A 14585-nucleotide genomic window follows, 5' to 3' on the forward strand; every position below is an offset into this window, starting at 1 on the left:
GTTTTAATATCTAAATTTTTATTTTTTTCAAAAACTATAATTAACGTAGAAGACGTAGCACTTAAACTATAATTTTTAGTCCGTTTTAATATCTAAATTTTTAGTTTTTTCAAAATCATACATAATATTTAGTTTTTGTTTTATTTTAGTACAAGTTAAAAATTTAACGTTAAGTTTTGAAAAAACTAGAAGTTCAAGTACTGAAACGGACAAAAAATGATAGTTTAGATACTAACCCGTTAAGTTTTTAATGACGGAGTACTAAAATGAAACAAAAATTAAACATTATGTATGATTTAAAAAAAATAAAATTTAGATACTAAAATATATCAAAATTAATAATTTAAATACTAAACATGTAATTTATTCAAAAATTACTAATAATTATCTTCGATATAAAGCAAAACAACAAAGGGTGATGATACAATAGTCGTTTGAGAAAACATGCAGTGCTTTTGTCGGAATAATAAAATCTTTGATTCGAACAACCATGCCATCGAAGTCCCATCATCTAATGTCATTATTGCTTGTCGAAAAACCCCTCGAAGAGAGTGAGTATAACGAATCAAATTAATTTAGTGGTTAAAAGAATAACTATTATTTTTATGAAATCTTTGATTCGAACATCAATAACTGTAACATGAGTGTTTGAGTGTTTATTGCCAAATAATTAAAAATTCATTATCCAAAATATACATTTGAGATTTTTTTATAATTACTGAACCTTAAAAGATATTTAAAAGAACTTGAGATTTTTGTTTACTTAAGAAAGGGTCCAATTTTTGAATAAATTGTTTGGACCCTAATTTTTACAATATGACTTTGATTGTTCATATAGGGGATAGGCTATCACTCCGACTCGAAATTATATTATTTAAAGTTGATTCTATTATAATCTAATTAAATTGAATCGAATCAAAACTCGTTAATTTAGATTACACGCCGATCCCTACTTGCGAGTTGAGAAGGGGAATGGTATTAGTGCAAGGTAACACATGGGGTTGGGTGTCAAGGGGGGACCTAGTGGCCATATCTGCCATGCAACCATTGGGCAAAACTGACTTTGATTGTTTATATAGGGATAGGCACGCGGAGGTTAAGGATTTTTGGCCTCCCGAATCCGACTTGAAATTATATTATTTAAACTTGATTATGTCATATCTAATCTAATCGGAATAGATTAATATTATTTTATAATAATATATTTATAATTATTTATTATATTTTAAATTATTAAAATAATATATTATATAATAATTTTTATATTTTTAATAATATAAAAATAAAAATCCATAAAATCTTAAATTTATTATATAAATATAAAGAAAATTAATAATTTAAACCGTATCAAGTCACGTCGGTTTTTTCACCTTAAACCCGCCCCCAACCCGCCCCGAAATTGTTTGTCATATAACTTATCTCACCCCACCCTGAACCTTGAAAATTAAAAAAATTCTCCTATAAGATCGGATCAAGTCGGGACCCGTCGAGTTCGGACTTTTTGACCATCCCTATATTCATACAACCACTTTGCTTTGGCGTGACAATGAGGGCCTTACCTTTCGCTACCTATGTTTCATCATAATTATTATTTTAATAGCTTAAATGATTATAAGATAATATATATTAATTTTTTTGAACCGATTGATAATATACAGATATTACAGACATAGATGCTCAAACTCAATTTCTTTAAAAAGAATAACCTTCTCCTTTACCATTAAAAGATGCTCGAACTCTGATTATGTTTGTTGATATTTTCTCTGCGTTAACTCTTGTCTAAACAAGAATAGTACTTTTCAAGCCAACATAAGATGGAGGTGCTTTAGCATTCTTTTTCTCCAACCCACCAACTCTAGAAGACCTGTAGCAAATCGCCATATACGACTGTATCAAATACAATATCTATACGATGCAAAACACCTACACGTTCGTTGGTTAAAATTTTCTTTGTATTTTCGATAGAAAAATTATTTCCATTCTTATGAAGCTTTATAAACTCGTCTCTTAATATAAAATATTGTCATGATCATTGAATGAACATTTACAATGATCGTTTGAGGAGGTATGTAGTCGTCATGTCGAAACAATATAACCTCCCTAAAAAATAACACTTGTTATAGCAGAGATTGTTATAAATATAACTATCCGAGACGAAAAGAAAAATAAAAAAAATTAAACATTTAAACAATAACATAATTAAGTGCACCCTCAATCCCGATTAGGTTTTTAATGAAGTTAGGGCTTACACCCTTAGCACTTGTGCATAATGCAAAATTTCAATCTAAGTCATTGAAAAACTAACAAGTGGGTTGGTCTATATAAAGTATTTCTATGCTTGCTATCCTACCATTGAGGGATATGAATTTTCTGTTTTCCTTACATATCATAATTCACATGCACCTTACTTTGAGTATCAATTTTTCATTCATCACATATATCATTTTAAAGATATCATAAAATAGAATATGAATAAGCAAATTCATTATTTCAATCTCCATCTTTACCCTTAGAAAATATGCCTAAACATTTTCAATTTATCACAACTTTTTCAACAAAGATCCAAAATTAGTATCAAGAGTGACAAAATGAGTCACGAAATGAATATTGATGGATCTAAAAACCATGGCATCGAAGGCCATTCATAGACTTTCATCACCGTTTTGTCAAAAATTGAAAAAGCCCAAAAAGAAAGAAAAAGAGAAACTAAAAATATATATACCTTTTTGGTTGAGAGTTATATTTTATTAGTAAGAAGAATACATTTCTACCTTTCAAGACTGATTCTCAATATACATTTTAAAAGATGAATTCAACTCTCTTTACAAATATTACCTCATACATATCACCTTTTTGAAACTTCAATTTGCTTTTATTAGCAAGAGCAATACATTTATACCTTTAAAAAATGATCCTCAAAGATAAATTTTAGACAGATGAATTCAAAAGTCCGCAGTTCTGGAGCTTGTTCTTGCTGTCTCTTTGAATTGGGTGGCTATTTCTCATTGATCGTGCTTATTTCTTGCTACATAGGGGAACCAATGTAAATCTATAACTACAATGACACTCTTATTTGTAGGTTTGTTGGTGATAGTGGTGGTAGGATCAGGAGGTATAATGAGGAGGGTGTTAAGGGTCTCATCTTCATTAAGAATCTCCCTCTGAAGATGAGTTGCTGCAAAGTATGATTCATTCTAAAAAAAATATGATATCCCGAGAGATAAACATTCGGCGTAAGGTAGGTGAATAACACTTATAGCCTTTTTGTGTTAGAGAATAGCCAATGAAAGCACAAGTGTGGACTAGAGGATCAAGTTTGGACTGATTTGGTTGGTGATTGTGGACAAAAGCTTTGCAACCGAAGATCTTAGTTGGAAGATTGGGAACAAGAAATAAGGAAAAAACCTTTTGAAGGATAATTATAGGTGTTTGGAAGTTTAGAACCTTTGATGGTAGTCGGTTTATGAGATAGCATGTTGTGAGGACAGCTTCTCCCCACAAGTATTTTGGGACATCCATGGTGAACATTAGTGCTTGAGCCACAACAAGGGGATGACAATTTTTCCTATTGGAGATCTTGTTTTGTTGAGGGGTGTCAGGACAAGAACTTTGGAGTATGATGCATTGGTCAGCAAGATAAGGACTTAAGACATAATTAAAATATTTTCTCCCATTTTCAGTGTAGAGAGTAAGTATGGAAGAGTTAAACTGGGTTCGAATCATTGAATGAAAGTTTTGAAAAAAAATTGTTGTTTCTGATTTTTCTTTGAGATGATAGACCTAATATACCCTATTATGGTCATCAATGAAAGTTATGAACTACCTAGCTCCTGTAATATTTTTTACTCGACTGGCTCCCCATAAGTCACTATGAATAAAAGAGAATAGTTAGGACTGGTTATAGGGTTTTAATGGGTATGGTACACAGGTGTGTTTGGACAATTGGTAGATTTCACACTTCAAGGAATTAATACTTTTATTTTGAAATAACAATAGAAGGTGTTTCTTCAAGTACATGAAGTTTGGATGTCATAGTCTACGGTGCCATAACATGATTGTGTCCTCTTTCGAAGTAGAAAGAGCCAACCCTTCTTGTCCACTGTCTTTATTCCAAACATAAAGACCATCATCAACTTTAGCAGTGCCAATCATCATCCCCGATTTTTGTTCATGTACCACACAACTAGTTGCAGAAAGTTTAGCAATAACACTTTCATCCTTAATTAGTTTACTGATTGAAAGTAAATTGCAGGACAAGTTTGGGACATGTAGGACATCATTAAGAGAAAGATTCTTTGTTAATTGTATTTTTCCAACTCCAGCCACAGGTGAGTAAGAGCCATCAACAATGCGGATTCAGGATTGATTATAACAGAGTGTGTGGGTGTGAAACAAGGTGGACTTACCTGTCATGTGATCGGAGGCACCCTGAATCGAGTATCCAAGAGGATTGGTTGTTAGGTTCAAAAGCAATACAACAACAACAAAACCCTATTTCCATATACAATGGGGTAAGAGGGAGGTGAGGTAGTAGGTTGTCCCCAACGCCAGATTGAGAGCAACTTCCGTGGAAGACCTCCAATAGTAAGATAATTAAAAATAAAGATAAAATACAATGTATGCATAAATAAATCAATAAATACACAGTTGAACAGTCTTCATATGCAGTCTTCATATGCGCGTCTGTAATGGAAAGTAATCCCTGCATAAAAATCTCTGCTTATAGACAGAAATGTAAGTTCCGATTAAATTTAAAAATAGGAACCATGAAGAGAATGATACACAGAAGTCAGCGATAGCAAGCTACAAGTAGGAATAAAGTCAAATGGGTTAAATCCTAAACTAAGACAACACTACTCCGTTATCCTAGTTCTAAGCCTTCATAAATTCCAACGACATAAACATATAAAAAATAAAAGTCATGGATATTACTATAAAGGCATTAAAAAAAACAGAGATGCTATACTACTCGGGTACCCTGGTCTTGAGTCTCCATACTTTTCTATCAGAGGTCATGTCCTCGGTAAGAGCTAATTCCTTCAAATCAGATATCAAGCAGTCAACCCACTTCCTCCTTGGTCGTCCTCTCCTTCTGGCACCGTCGACTATAATCGACTCTACCATTCTGATTGCATCCGATGGTTGTCGCCTAAGGACATGCCCAAACCACTGTAGTCTTCCCTCCCTCAATTTTTTGGATACATGCACCACCCCCAAGGACTTCCTAATTGCAGAGTTTGGTGTCAAGTCCTTCAGCGTCTTACCACATGTCCATCGAAGCATTCTCATTTCTGCGGCCTCCATCCTCCTTATGTGATCTTTCTTGATTGCCCAACATTCTGATCCATACAGCAGCGCTAGTCTTATTGCCATTCTATAAAATTTTCCCTTAAGTTTTAGAGGCACCTTCTTGTCACACAAAACTCCAGTTGCAGCCCTCCACTTTAGCCATCCCACCTTTATACGATGTGTAACGTCATCATCTATACCCCCATCTTTATGTATCATAGACCCTAGGTATTTGAAACAATCCTTTGAGGGGAGAACGTGTCCTTCGATGCATACTTCTACATCTTCATCATTTTGGTTCCCACTGAAGTTTGAACATAAATACTATATCTTTTCAATATTGATCCTTAAACATTTTTCTTCCAAAGCAGTCTTCCAGGTAGCCAGTATACTATTTAGCTAATTTTTTGTTTCAACAACTAGGACAATGTCGTCAGCGAAAAGCATACACCATGGAACATCATCTGGTGTCGCACAATAGATGTCGTCCATAATCAAGGAGAAGATGTAAGGGCTAAGAGCCGACCCTTGGTGGAGTCCGATTTTCACCGGGAAAGCCTCGGTGTCACCAACTGTAGTCATAACGTAAGTAGTAGATCTACAGTACATATCACGAATCGCCCGGATATAAGCAGTTGAGATCCGTCTCGTTTCCAAGGTCTTCCAGATCGTATCGCGGGGAACACTATCATACTCCTTCTCAAGGTCAATGAACGTCATGTGAAGGTCTCTATTTTCCCCTATATTTCTCCATAAACCATCGAAGTAGATGAATCGCCTCCGTAGTAGACATGTCTGGCATAAAGCCAAATTGGTTTTCTGAAACCCTAGTAATCTGTCTCAACCTAGTCTCTATCACCCTTTCCCATAGCTTCATGGTATGACTGAGTAGTTTAATACCTCCGTAGTTACCACAACGTTGGGGATCTCCTTTATTCTTATAGATTGGTATCACTGTAGACTCTCTCCACTCCTCTGACATCTTGGCAGTCTCTAAAATAATATTAAAGATGTTGGTCAACCACTTAACTCCATCGTCTCCTAGGGCCAACCACACAGTGATAAGAATTTGATCTGTATCGACAGCTTTGTCCCTCCCCATCTTTCTAAGAGCCATTTTGACTTCCTCAATCCCAATCCTACTAGTAGGGTAGTCATTGGTCATAGGTGATAGTCGGCTGATCCATCAACGATATTATCTCTACAGGGAGAAGCACCATCATTAAATAATCCGAATGAAGTAACTACCCCAAACCCTTTGAATATCATGATCTTTCACTAAAAGAACACCATTGTTGTCCTTAATAAACCTAATGCTACCTAGATCCTTTTTCCTATTCTCCTTGGATTTTGCAAGCCTGAAGATGCCGTTTTGTCCTTCCTTGGTGTCTAATCTCTTTTACATTTCCTCGCATGCCTTATCCTTTGCTTTAGCCACTGTTTTCTTGGCTTCCCGCTTTGCCTCCTTGTATCTTTGTTTAGCTCTCAATCTTTCTTCATCGTCATTGCATTGTAGGAACTCATTGAAGAAAGTTTGCTTTGTCTTCACCTTAGTTTGGACTTCGTCTTTCCACCACCACGATTCTTTATGTTCTTTGACCCTCCCTGTCGACAACCCAAGGGTGTTTTTGCCCACCTCTCTGATGGAATTTGCCATATTTTTTCATAACATATCTGCATTATTTGAGTTTCTAATTCCAAAACCTGTATGAGACAAAATCTTACTCCTAAAGTCATCAGCTATCGCTCCATGTAAGTTCTTCCAAAGGAACATTGGTTTACCTAGGTATCCATGAGAAATATAAGTACCAAGTATCCTATGGAGGGTCTCAAGTCGAGTTTTGGTTAGGCGAACATTGAGAGCTTCATCTGCAGTAGTGGATGTCTTTCAACTTCAGTTGATCTCAAATACTTGGGAGGCATTTTAAGATCCGAGTAGTTTTCAGATTATTGTAGTAGTAAGTTACTTCAGCTTATTGTAATAGTAAGTTACTTTAAGTGTTCCTTGTCGGATATCCTTCAACTTCAGTTTGATCTCAAATACTTGGGAGGCATTTAAGATTTAAGTAATTTTCTTTGATTGCATCCCATATATCTTTTGCAGTTTTGAAGAAGAGGTAGGTGCGACTAATATGACATTCCATTGAATTAATTAACCAAGCCATTACAATCTAGTTGTTGAGTTCTCAAGTGCTATAAGTTGGGTTTATTGTGGCTGGTCGTGGGATGTCTATTGATATATCCTAATTTGCCACGACTACAAATCACCATGATCGATTCAGACCAATGCAGAAAATTTTTCCCATCTAGTCGATGGTTAGTGATTACAAGAGAGGAATTAAGGTCCCCTTGAGGGGTTCATTGATTGCTATTTGGAATCATTTGTGAGGTTTCAGTCTCAGATAAAGTTTCGACAATGTCACCCATGGGAAGGAATAAAACAGGAGGCAAGAGAGATTAAATAGAAGGGACATTTAGGACGAGAGATTATAGATGACATGATCAAAAAATTCTTAAAGCTTTGATGCCATGAACAAACTTAAAAAGAAGATTGTTCTTTTTTATTAATTAATTTACAGCCTTTATATGGAGAACTAAGTACAAATAAAGAAACAATCCCTAAAAATCAGTAACTTCCTAAGAATTAGAGACTAAGATTAGATCCTACTATACAAGGTAACTCCTAGGACTAAGGTAAGTATTCTGTCCTTGAATCTTAGGAATTCTAACAATCATGATCTCCTCCTTTTAGAATTATGACATTGGCAGCCCGTGAAAGCGGCGAGTTTCTTGCTCTGCTTAAACTTGCCGCGGGTGTCACAGTTTAACCGTGAAAATTTTGGCCGTCTATTATGATTATTTGTATGCTACAATTAAACCTCCTGCATTTGCTGATTTTTCATACATGGATACCATTAGCAATTCCAGTTTAACAGCACCTCCGCCGTTAACCAAAACCAAAACTAGAGGGTTATTCATACATTACTGCTAGGCCAACAGCAACCTATTCATAAATTTAATCGGTTCATAGGCAAAGAATCTGAAACCGTGGCCGTAGGGGCATCAGCTCAACCGGAAATAATTAAATCAAGTATTCTATACAAATAGAACCAAGTGCAATATCAAATTGATGGATTCAAACACCTTTCCCTTGCCTACTTTATTGTTCGTCCAAAAACAAGTTAAGAGCTTAAAATGTTCTAAACGAAACTTGATTTATGGAAGTGTAGCTCTTACTTCTTTCCTATCTGCTCCAAATGACTGCAGTTTAAAACCAAAATAGAGATCATTAAATCCGATAAACAGAGAAAAATGTACAATAGTTGTATTTTTAACCGTATCATGAACAAACAGGATAAGGATCATGGGTGTGCCCAAACACACACAAGGAATTGCATTGAGCTTCTCATGGGTCATTAAACCAGGCGAGTTTTTCTAATCTAGAGACAAATCCCCCAGAAAAAAATTAATGCTTTGGTTAAGAAACTGAAGTACTTTGAATCAGTTCCTTCTGACCAATGATCTTCAACTCTACCCATCCAAGCAGGCTAAGGATCATGCTAGATAATCACGGAAGCCCTAAATTGGATAGTCTATGCCTAACTGTATACACCAGCTAAAGGATCATCATAACATTTTCCATGAAAAACTTGGGAATAATAAACTAACAGATATAATTTGTGTTATTAACTAACTCTTCAAAACAGATTCATGATGGAAGAGAAGTTTCAGCAAAGCTCTACATTTCAAGGACTACTCATCTCACAGTAACCTTTAATCTTTGAGCAATGTTACTCGAGCAAATAAAAAGCAAGCCAATCATTCACTGCAGACTTCAAAATTTACCTGAGTGGACGAACATTCCAAAGATAAATGACAAGCAAATAATAAATATAAAGCTCCAAAAAGGATTCATACCTCAACACCCAAACCTTTGGCATACACATTTGTGAAGAGTTTTGAAGGCTCAGGCATTGGACTTTCCTGGGAAAAGGAAGGAGAAAGAATCAATGATGTGTAAACCCATCTGGTATCAGAAAACTAGAAGAAACTTTAAAATAAAATCACATGCAAATAACTTTATTCAAATCAATTAAAATGAGAGCAGCAAAAAAAAAGCACATTACCTTTGCTCGAGTGATTGCATCGTCCACCTCTTTTCTCACTTCCTTCTCAATGTCCTGAAATTTTTCCCCAATATTTTGAGAATTGTGTTGCCACAAACAAGCCCCTATTAACATTTCAATGAGGAAGTTTCATAAATGAAAACTTAAGTACCTTCAACTCTTTCTCAGAAGCCAGGTCATGGGATAATATCAGCTTCCTAATTCTTTCAATTGGATCACGCTCCTAGAAACATAACATCTAGAAAGTGAGTTTTCTAGTAACTTGATTAAAATACATGAAATATCCAACATTTAATGAACGAGTCCTAGTGGTGCGAATTGTCAACCTGTCTAACACCACTAATCTCATCACGTGTTCTATAGGTACTTCCAGGATCAGACATGGAGTGACCATGATACCTATAGGTGTCCATTTCAAGAATCTGCATAGAAGCACAGGAATCAAAATCAATAGTGCTACAAGATATAAAAATAGTAGGAGATTTCAAAAGGGAAGTAGCAGCAAATAAAAAGGTATCCTCAGATAAACAGATAGAATGCAAAGGTACAATAATTCCTTTGATAAAAATGCATCATTATCTAAAGACCCACAACATGCAGAATCACACATATTTAGGCATCAAAGAGAATACAGTTTTCACACCTTTAAACTGATGTAAGTTACAGGATTAAAGACAAAATCCTTTTACTTCATTCTTCAGTTTATAGCATCTTCTGGCTTCGAAATTATAATATACTCATATTTATTTAGTTAATTAAAAAAAATTACAGGGGCAAAGCATCTGAAACAAAAAATCTAGTACCAACACATAACAAGGTATTGATACCACACAATCATGCATTAGAGAGCTTTAGAATACTTTCCCATAGCAAACACCAAACATACTTTCCCATAATCCCATGGAAAGCATCCTGGGAGTTGCAGGGATCATCCTATAAGGCCCAACTTATTTTAGAACAGTATGCTAGTTTTGCGTCATAAACAGCAATGGAAACTCAAAAGGAATGCTTAATTAGAGAAGCTGAAGGATCAGATATCAGCAAAAAAGAAGGAATTATATGATAGCCATACAAAACATCCTCGGAGCCTAAGAGAAGCGGTTGATCACAAGCATCTGAAATTGAAGATTCATGAATCTCATAAAACACGAGTAAAAGAGCATAAATGCTCCTCTTTTCTATAATGTTTGGAAGATATGTTTACACTAGACCTTAATAAATTTTACACCTAACTTTTCACGTCATGAAGACTTCTCAAGCATCGATACGAGCATTGATACAGCCATGAAGACTTCTCAAGCATCGATACAGCCGTGAAGACTTCTCAAGAATTTTTTCCAATGTTTGTTCGGAATATGCTCTACTATGTTTCAGCTAGTTTATGGTGCTATTCATTTTGAACCAGATATGATAACTCAACATGCAGTTATGAATCAGATGACTTGGAATTTGAGTGCCAAAATCGAGATTCATAAGTTAAAGGCGCTTCAGAAATTTGCTGTAAGCCTATATATGGACGTGATTTATACAAAGTGTCTAAATAGAAAACATACCCTGTTGCAAGGATAAATGATTCAATTTATGTAGATAAGATTAACCTTCCAAGGCTGTATCTCAGGTAGCACGATAAATTCCTCCAAGCAGTGCCAACTTATCATCCAACCACTTTTTAAATCCCTACGAGGATACTCCCGACATATTTCTTCAATTTTGATTTCATCTCGATTTTTCACGTATTACTTCACCCAATATCCAAGTAACTAAAGGCAAATAGAAATTTAATTGGATCACTTTTCCATTTCTCTTATTCTCTACAAATAAATAGAAAAATATAATTTTGCTTCACTTCCCTTTTATACTCTTCTTTTATCCAAACATGATATTGTCAAAATGGGACAGTACCAGCGGTTCAGAGATCTAGACACTAGTTAGCAAGGCACTCTACCAATCCCAAGGTAACAAGTTTCCTGCATTGGTCTATCTTACTACGTGCTCTTGTACTTTAACACTCTTCCCATCACAGTCTAAAGGAGTAACTAAAATTAAGATAATACAAATGAAACTAGTATTAAGATATAACGAAGTCAAAGAACAACAAAGAAAATCAAAGTCTTATCAAGCAGAATATGTTGATTCAAACCTTCAATAAGTAAAAACTAGTATAAGAAAAATGGTATGCCTAATAAAATGGACACAGTAAAAATTTCAAGAGCTGGATGAATAAACTTACTATTGGTCCACTCTTCAAGGCATGTTCTTTGGCAAACTTGCAAGCTTGCTTCACAGCGAGGGCATCCATGCCATCCACCTAGAAGATGTGAAGTATAAGAAAAATAGAACCACTCATGGTAAACAAGCACACTGTTGTCTATCTTTTGGAAAAAAAGGGAAATTAACATGCAATATCTCAAACCTAGACATGATAGCAATCCTTACATCTCTAAGGCTGAATAAGAAGTTTTCACTTTATAGATCTAAACGAACACATTCTTTTGTATCAAACTCTCAAACCTTAGAAGAAAACAAACTTAAATACCGATAACCCAACAGTATAAGCAGTAAAAAGCCCTTGGGATTCTGCTTTTGTAGAACTTCATTCAATCATTTAGGTTCTAATTTAAAAGGATTATTACAACAAGAACATAAATATCCAATTTGAATTAGCATAAGAAGCACTTTAACATAACTGAAAATCCCAACAATTGCAGTTTTTTAGCATTCAGTATCATGACATCTGCTGGTCAGTTAATTCAAATACTAAACATCAAAAACCTTAATTTCTTTCAAGAATCACAATAACATTTCTATAAAAAAGAAAAACTATAACTCCAATACCACAATTATTGTGTCAAGCTCCCAAAGGAATTAATTCTCACCTTCAAACCAGGAACATAATCCCCACGTTTGTAATACGCTGGACTCTTCGCGGCTCTCCACTCAGCTGTCCCCATACCATCTGCATAGCATCAGATAAATATTTTAAAAAATCCACAAATACGTTGATTTATAAACCTATAAAATTCTTCCAAATTCATATTCCTCACAGTGATTATTCTCGCAGACCAAAATTGCAGGCAGATCCCATAGTGCAGAGATATTCAGGGCCTCGAACAACTGCCCTTGATTAGCTGCTCCATCACCGTACATAGCAAATGTCACAGTTTCATCTTTAGAATACTTTTGCGCAAACGCCAAGCCACATCCCAGCGGAACCTGAGCCCCAACAATCCCGTGACCGCCGTAAAAATTCGAATCCTTCTTGTAAAAATGCATCGAACCTCCTTTTCCCTTAGAACATCCAGCCTGGCGTCCCATTAGCTCAGCGAAAACTTCCAGCAGGGTACCACCGCGGCCCATGAATGTGCAGTGATCACGATAGGCGGTTATGATGCAATCCTTTTTGGTTATGGCGGCTTCCATTCCGACGGCGAATGCTTCTTGGCCGTCGTACAGGTGGCAGAAACCGCGAATGAGTTTGGCCTTGTAGAGTGAGTCGGCGGCGATCTCCATCCGACGCATCAACGCCATGTCTCGGAAGAAGGTGAGGAGTTCCTTAGGATTGGTCTCGACGGAGCGTGAGGGAGCATCGCACCGATGAGAGGTGAAAGGGACGGAGGTCTCGACGGTTATGGGAGTGGTGTCGGTGGAGATAGGGCTGCGGAGGGATAAGCCGGAGGAAAGTGGCTTTAGTAAATTGGCGGAGCGGGAAGAAGAAGAGCGCAGGTACGATAGAGCCATCTCGACTGTCGGATTACGAAACGGATGCTGCTCCGATCCAAAGATGCGGAAGAGAGCGCAGAGGATATGAAAGCGAAGGAAAGTAAAGAGCAGCGAAATTTTTTTCTGCTTATAACACAGGGTAAACTACACTGGTAGTCACTAAACGTTTTCTATATTTTACTTTATTCATAAATCTTTTAAAATATACATTCTAGTCACTATAATTTTAGATTTATTTCTATTATCATCACTACTGTTACTTGTTAATCAATGTTGATCTCACATGTTAAAGTATTTTTCTAAAAAAAAATCATAATATCAAGACATGTATGTGGGCAATTTTCCCAATAAATCACCGGTGATCGGTATATTTATCGATCTAACACCGGTCAGATTATATTTCTTGATCTAACACCCGTAGCAGTAAAGCGCCCCCCTGAATCGCGCTATACGCTGATTTGGCACCATGTGGGTATAGCGCCCCCTGCCCTGCGATATACGGTGATATGGAGCCACGTGGATATAGCGCGCCCCCTGATCCGCGCTATACCTGGTATCTGACACGTGGGGTATAGCGCGGTTACAGACATTCCATTTGATGCAACAATTTTTTTCTGTAGATCTGCAACTAAGCTAGGGTGATAGACATGACCGTCTTGTATCCAGGTTTGAGCTTGTCCCCCGAGCTTCACAAAAAGCGCCCCCAAACGAAAATATGTAGTTTTTACCAAAGCCGCTACAGGTAAGTGACGTGCACCCTTTAAGGTTGAATTGATTGCCTCAGCCAAGTTGGTCGTCATGTGTCCATATCGATATCCACCATCATATGTGTTCGTCCACATTTCTTTATTGATGAGGCTGATGTAATCGTATTCTTCCTCGTTCTTCGCCCGCAAATCTTGAAGCATTGATTCAAACGTTCGAGGAAGTAGTTCGTAGCCTGATCAAAAAATGTATAACTTACTAACTTGCTTTCTTTGCAAAATTAAAATGATCAAAAAATGTATAACTTACTAACTTGCTTTCACTTACCCATGCACACAATTAATTGACATTCATCATTCTTCTTGTACCTTCCATGATAGTTCGCAGCAATGTGTCGGAGACAATACCTATGTTGGACAAAGGGTGGTTGCCACATTGGACCCAAAGACTCCATTGCTGCTTTGATCACAGCTCCGCGATCTGAAATGACACAGATTTTTTCCCTCGTGATAACATGTTCACGTAAATTTCGAAGGAAAAAAGCCCAAGAATCTGTATCTTCTCCTTCGACAAGAGCAAAAGCAACTGGAAGAATGTTGCGATTGCCATCTTGGAAAACTGCCAATAATAAAACTTGCTTGTATTTTCCATACAAGAAAGTCCCGTCGATCTGGACCACAGGCTTGTAGCATTTAGCAGCATTAACGCACTGTGGGTAACTCCAAAAAACCCGGTAGAATTGGC

General features: G+C 36.4%; 1 protein-coding gene across 2 annotated transcripts; it reads right to left on the reverse strand.

Moving 5' to 3' along the window:
• Positions 1–8319: 8319 nt before the first annotated feature.
• On the reverse strand, positions 8320–13244 carry LOC120149470 (pyruvate dehydrogenase E1 component subunit alpha-1, mitochondrial). 2 transcript variants are annotated; one of them, XM_039162245.1, is made up of 8 exons: positions 12461–13244; positions 12293–12372; positions 11647–11724; positions 9743–9838; positions 9568–9639; positions 9417–9470; positions 9208–9273; positions 8320–8550 (listed from the first exon to the last, which is right to left on the reverse strand). In XM_039162245.1, exons 1-8 carry the CDS (start codon positions 13152–13154, stop codon positions 8506–8508), a joined length of 1185 nt encoding a protein of 394 aa, XP_039018176.1. In that variant the 5' UTR covers positions 13155–13244; the 3' UTR covers positions 8320–8505. The 2 variants fall into 2 exon arrangements, with proteins under 2 accessions (XP_039018176.1, XP_039018175.1); XM_039162244.1 differs by having other exon boundaries at positions 9417–9482.
• Positions 13245–14585: the final 1341 nt, after the last annotated feature.

This window comes from Hibiscus syriacus, unplaced genomic scaffold (assembly GCF_006381635.1).
Source record: "Hibiscus syriacus cultivar Baekdansim isolate YM2019G1 unplaced genomic scaffold, ASM638163v2 tig00111005_pilon, whole genome shotgun sequence".
Taxonomy (NCBI): domain Eukaryota; kingdom Viridiplantae; phylum Streptophyta; class Magnoliopsida; order Malvales; family Malvaceae; genus Hibiscus; species Hibiscus syriacus.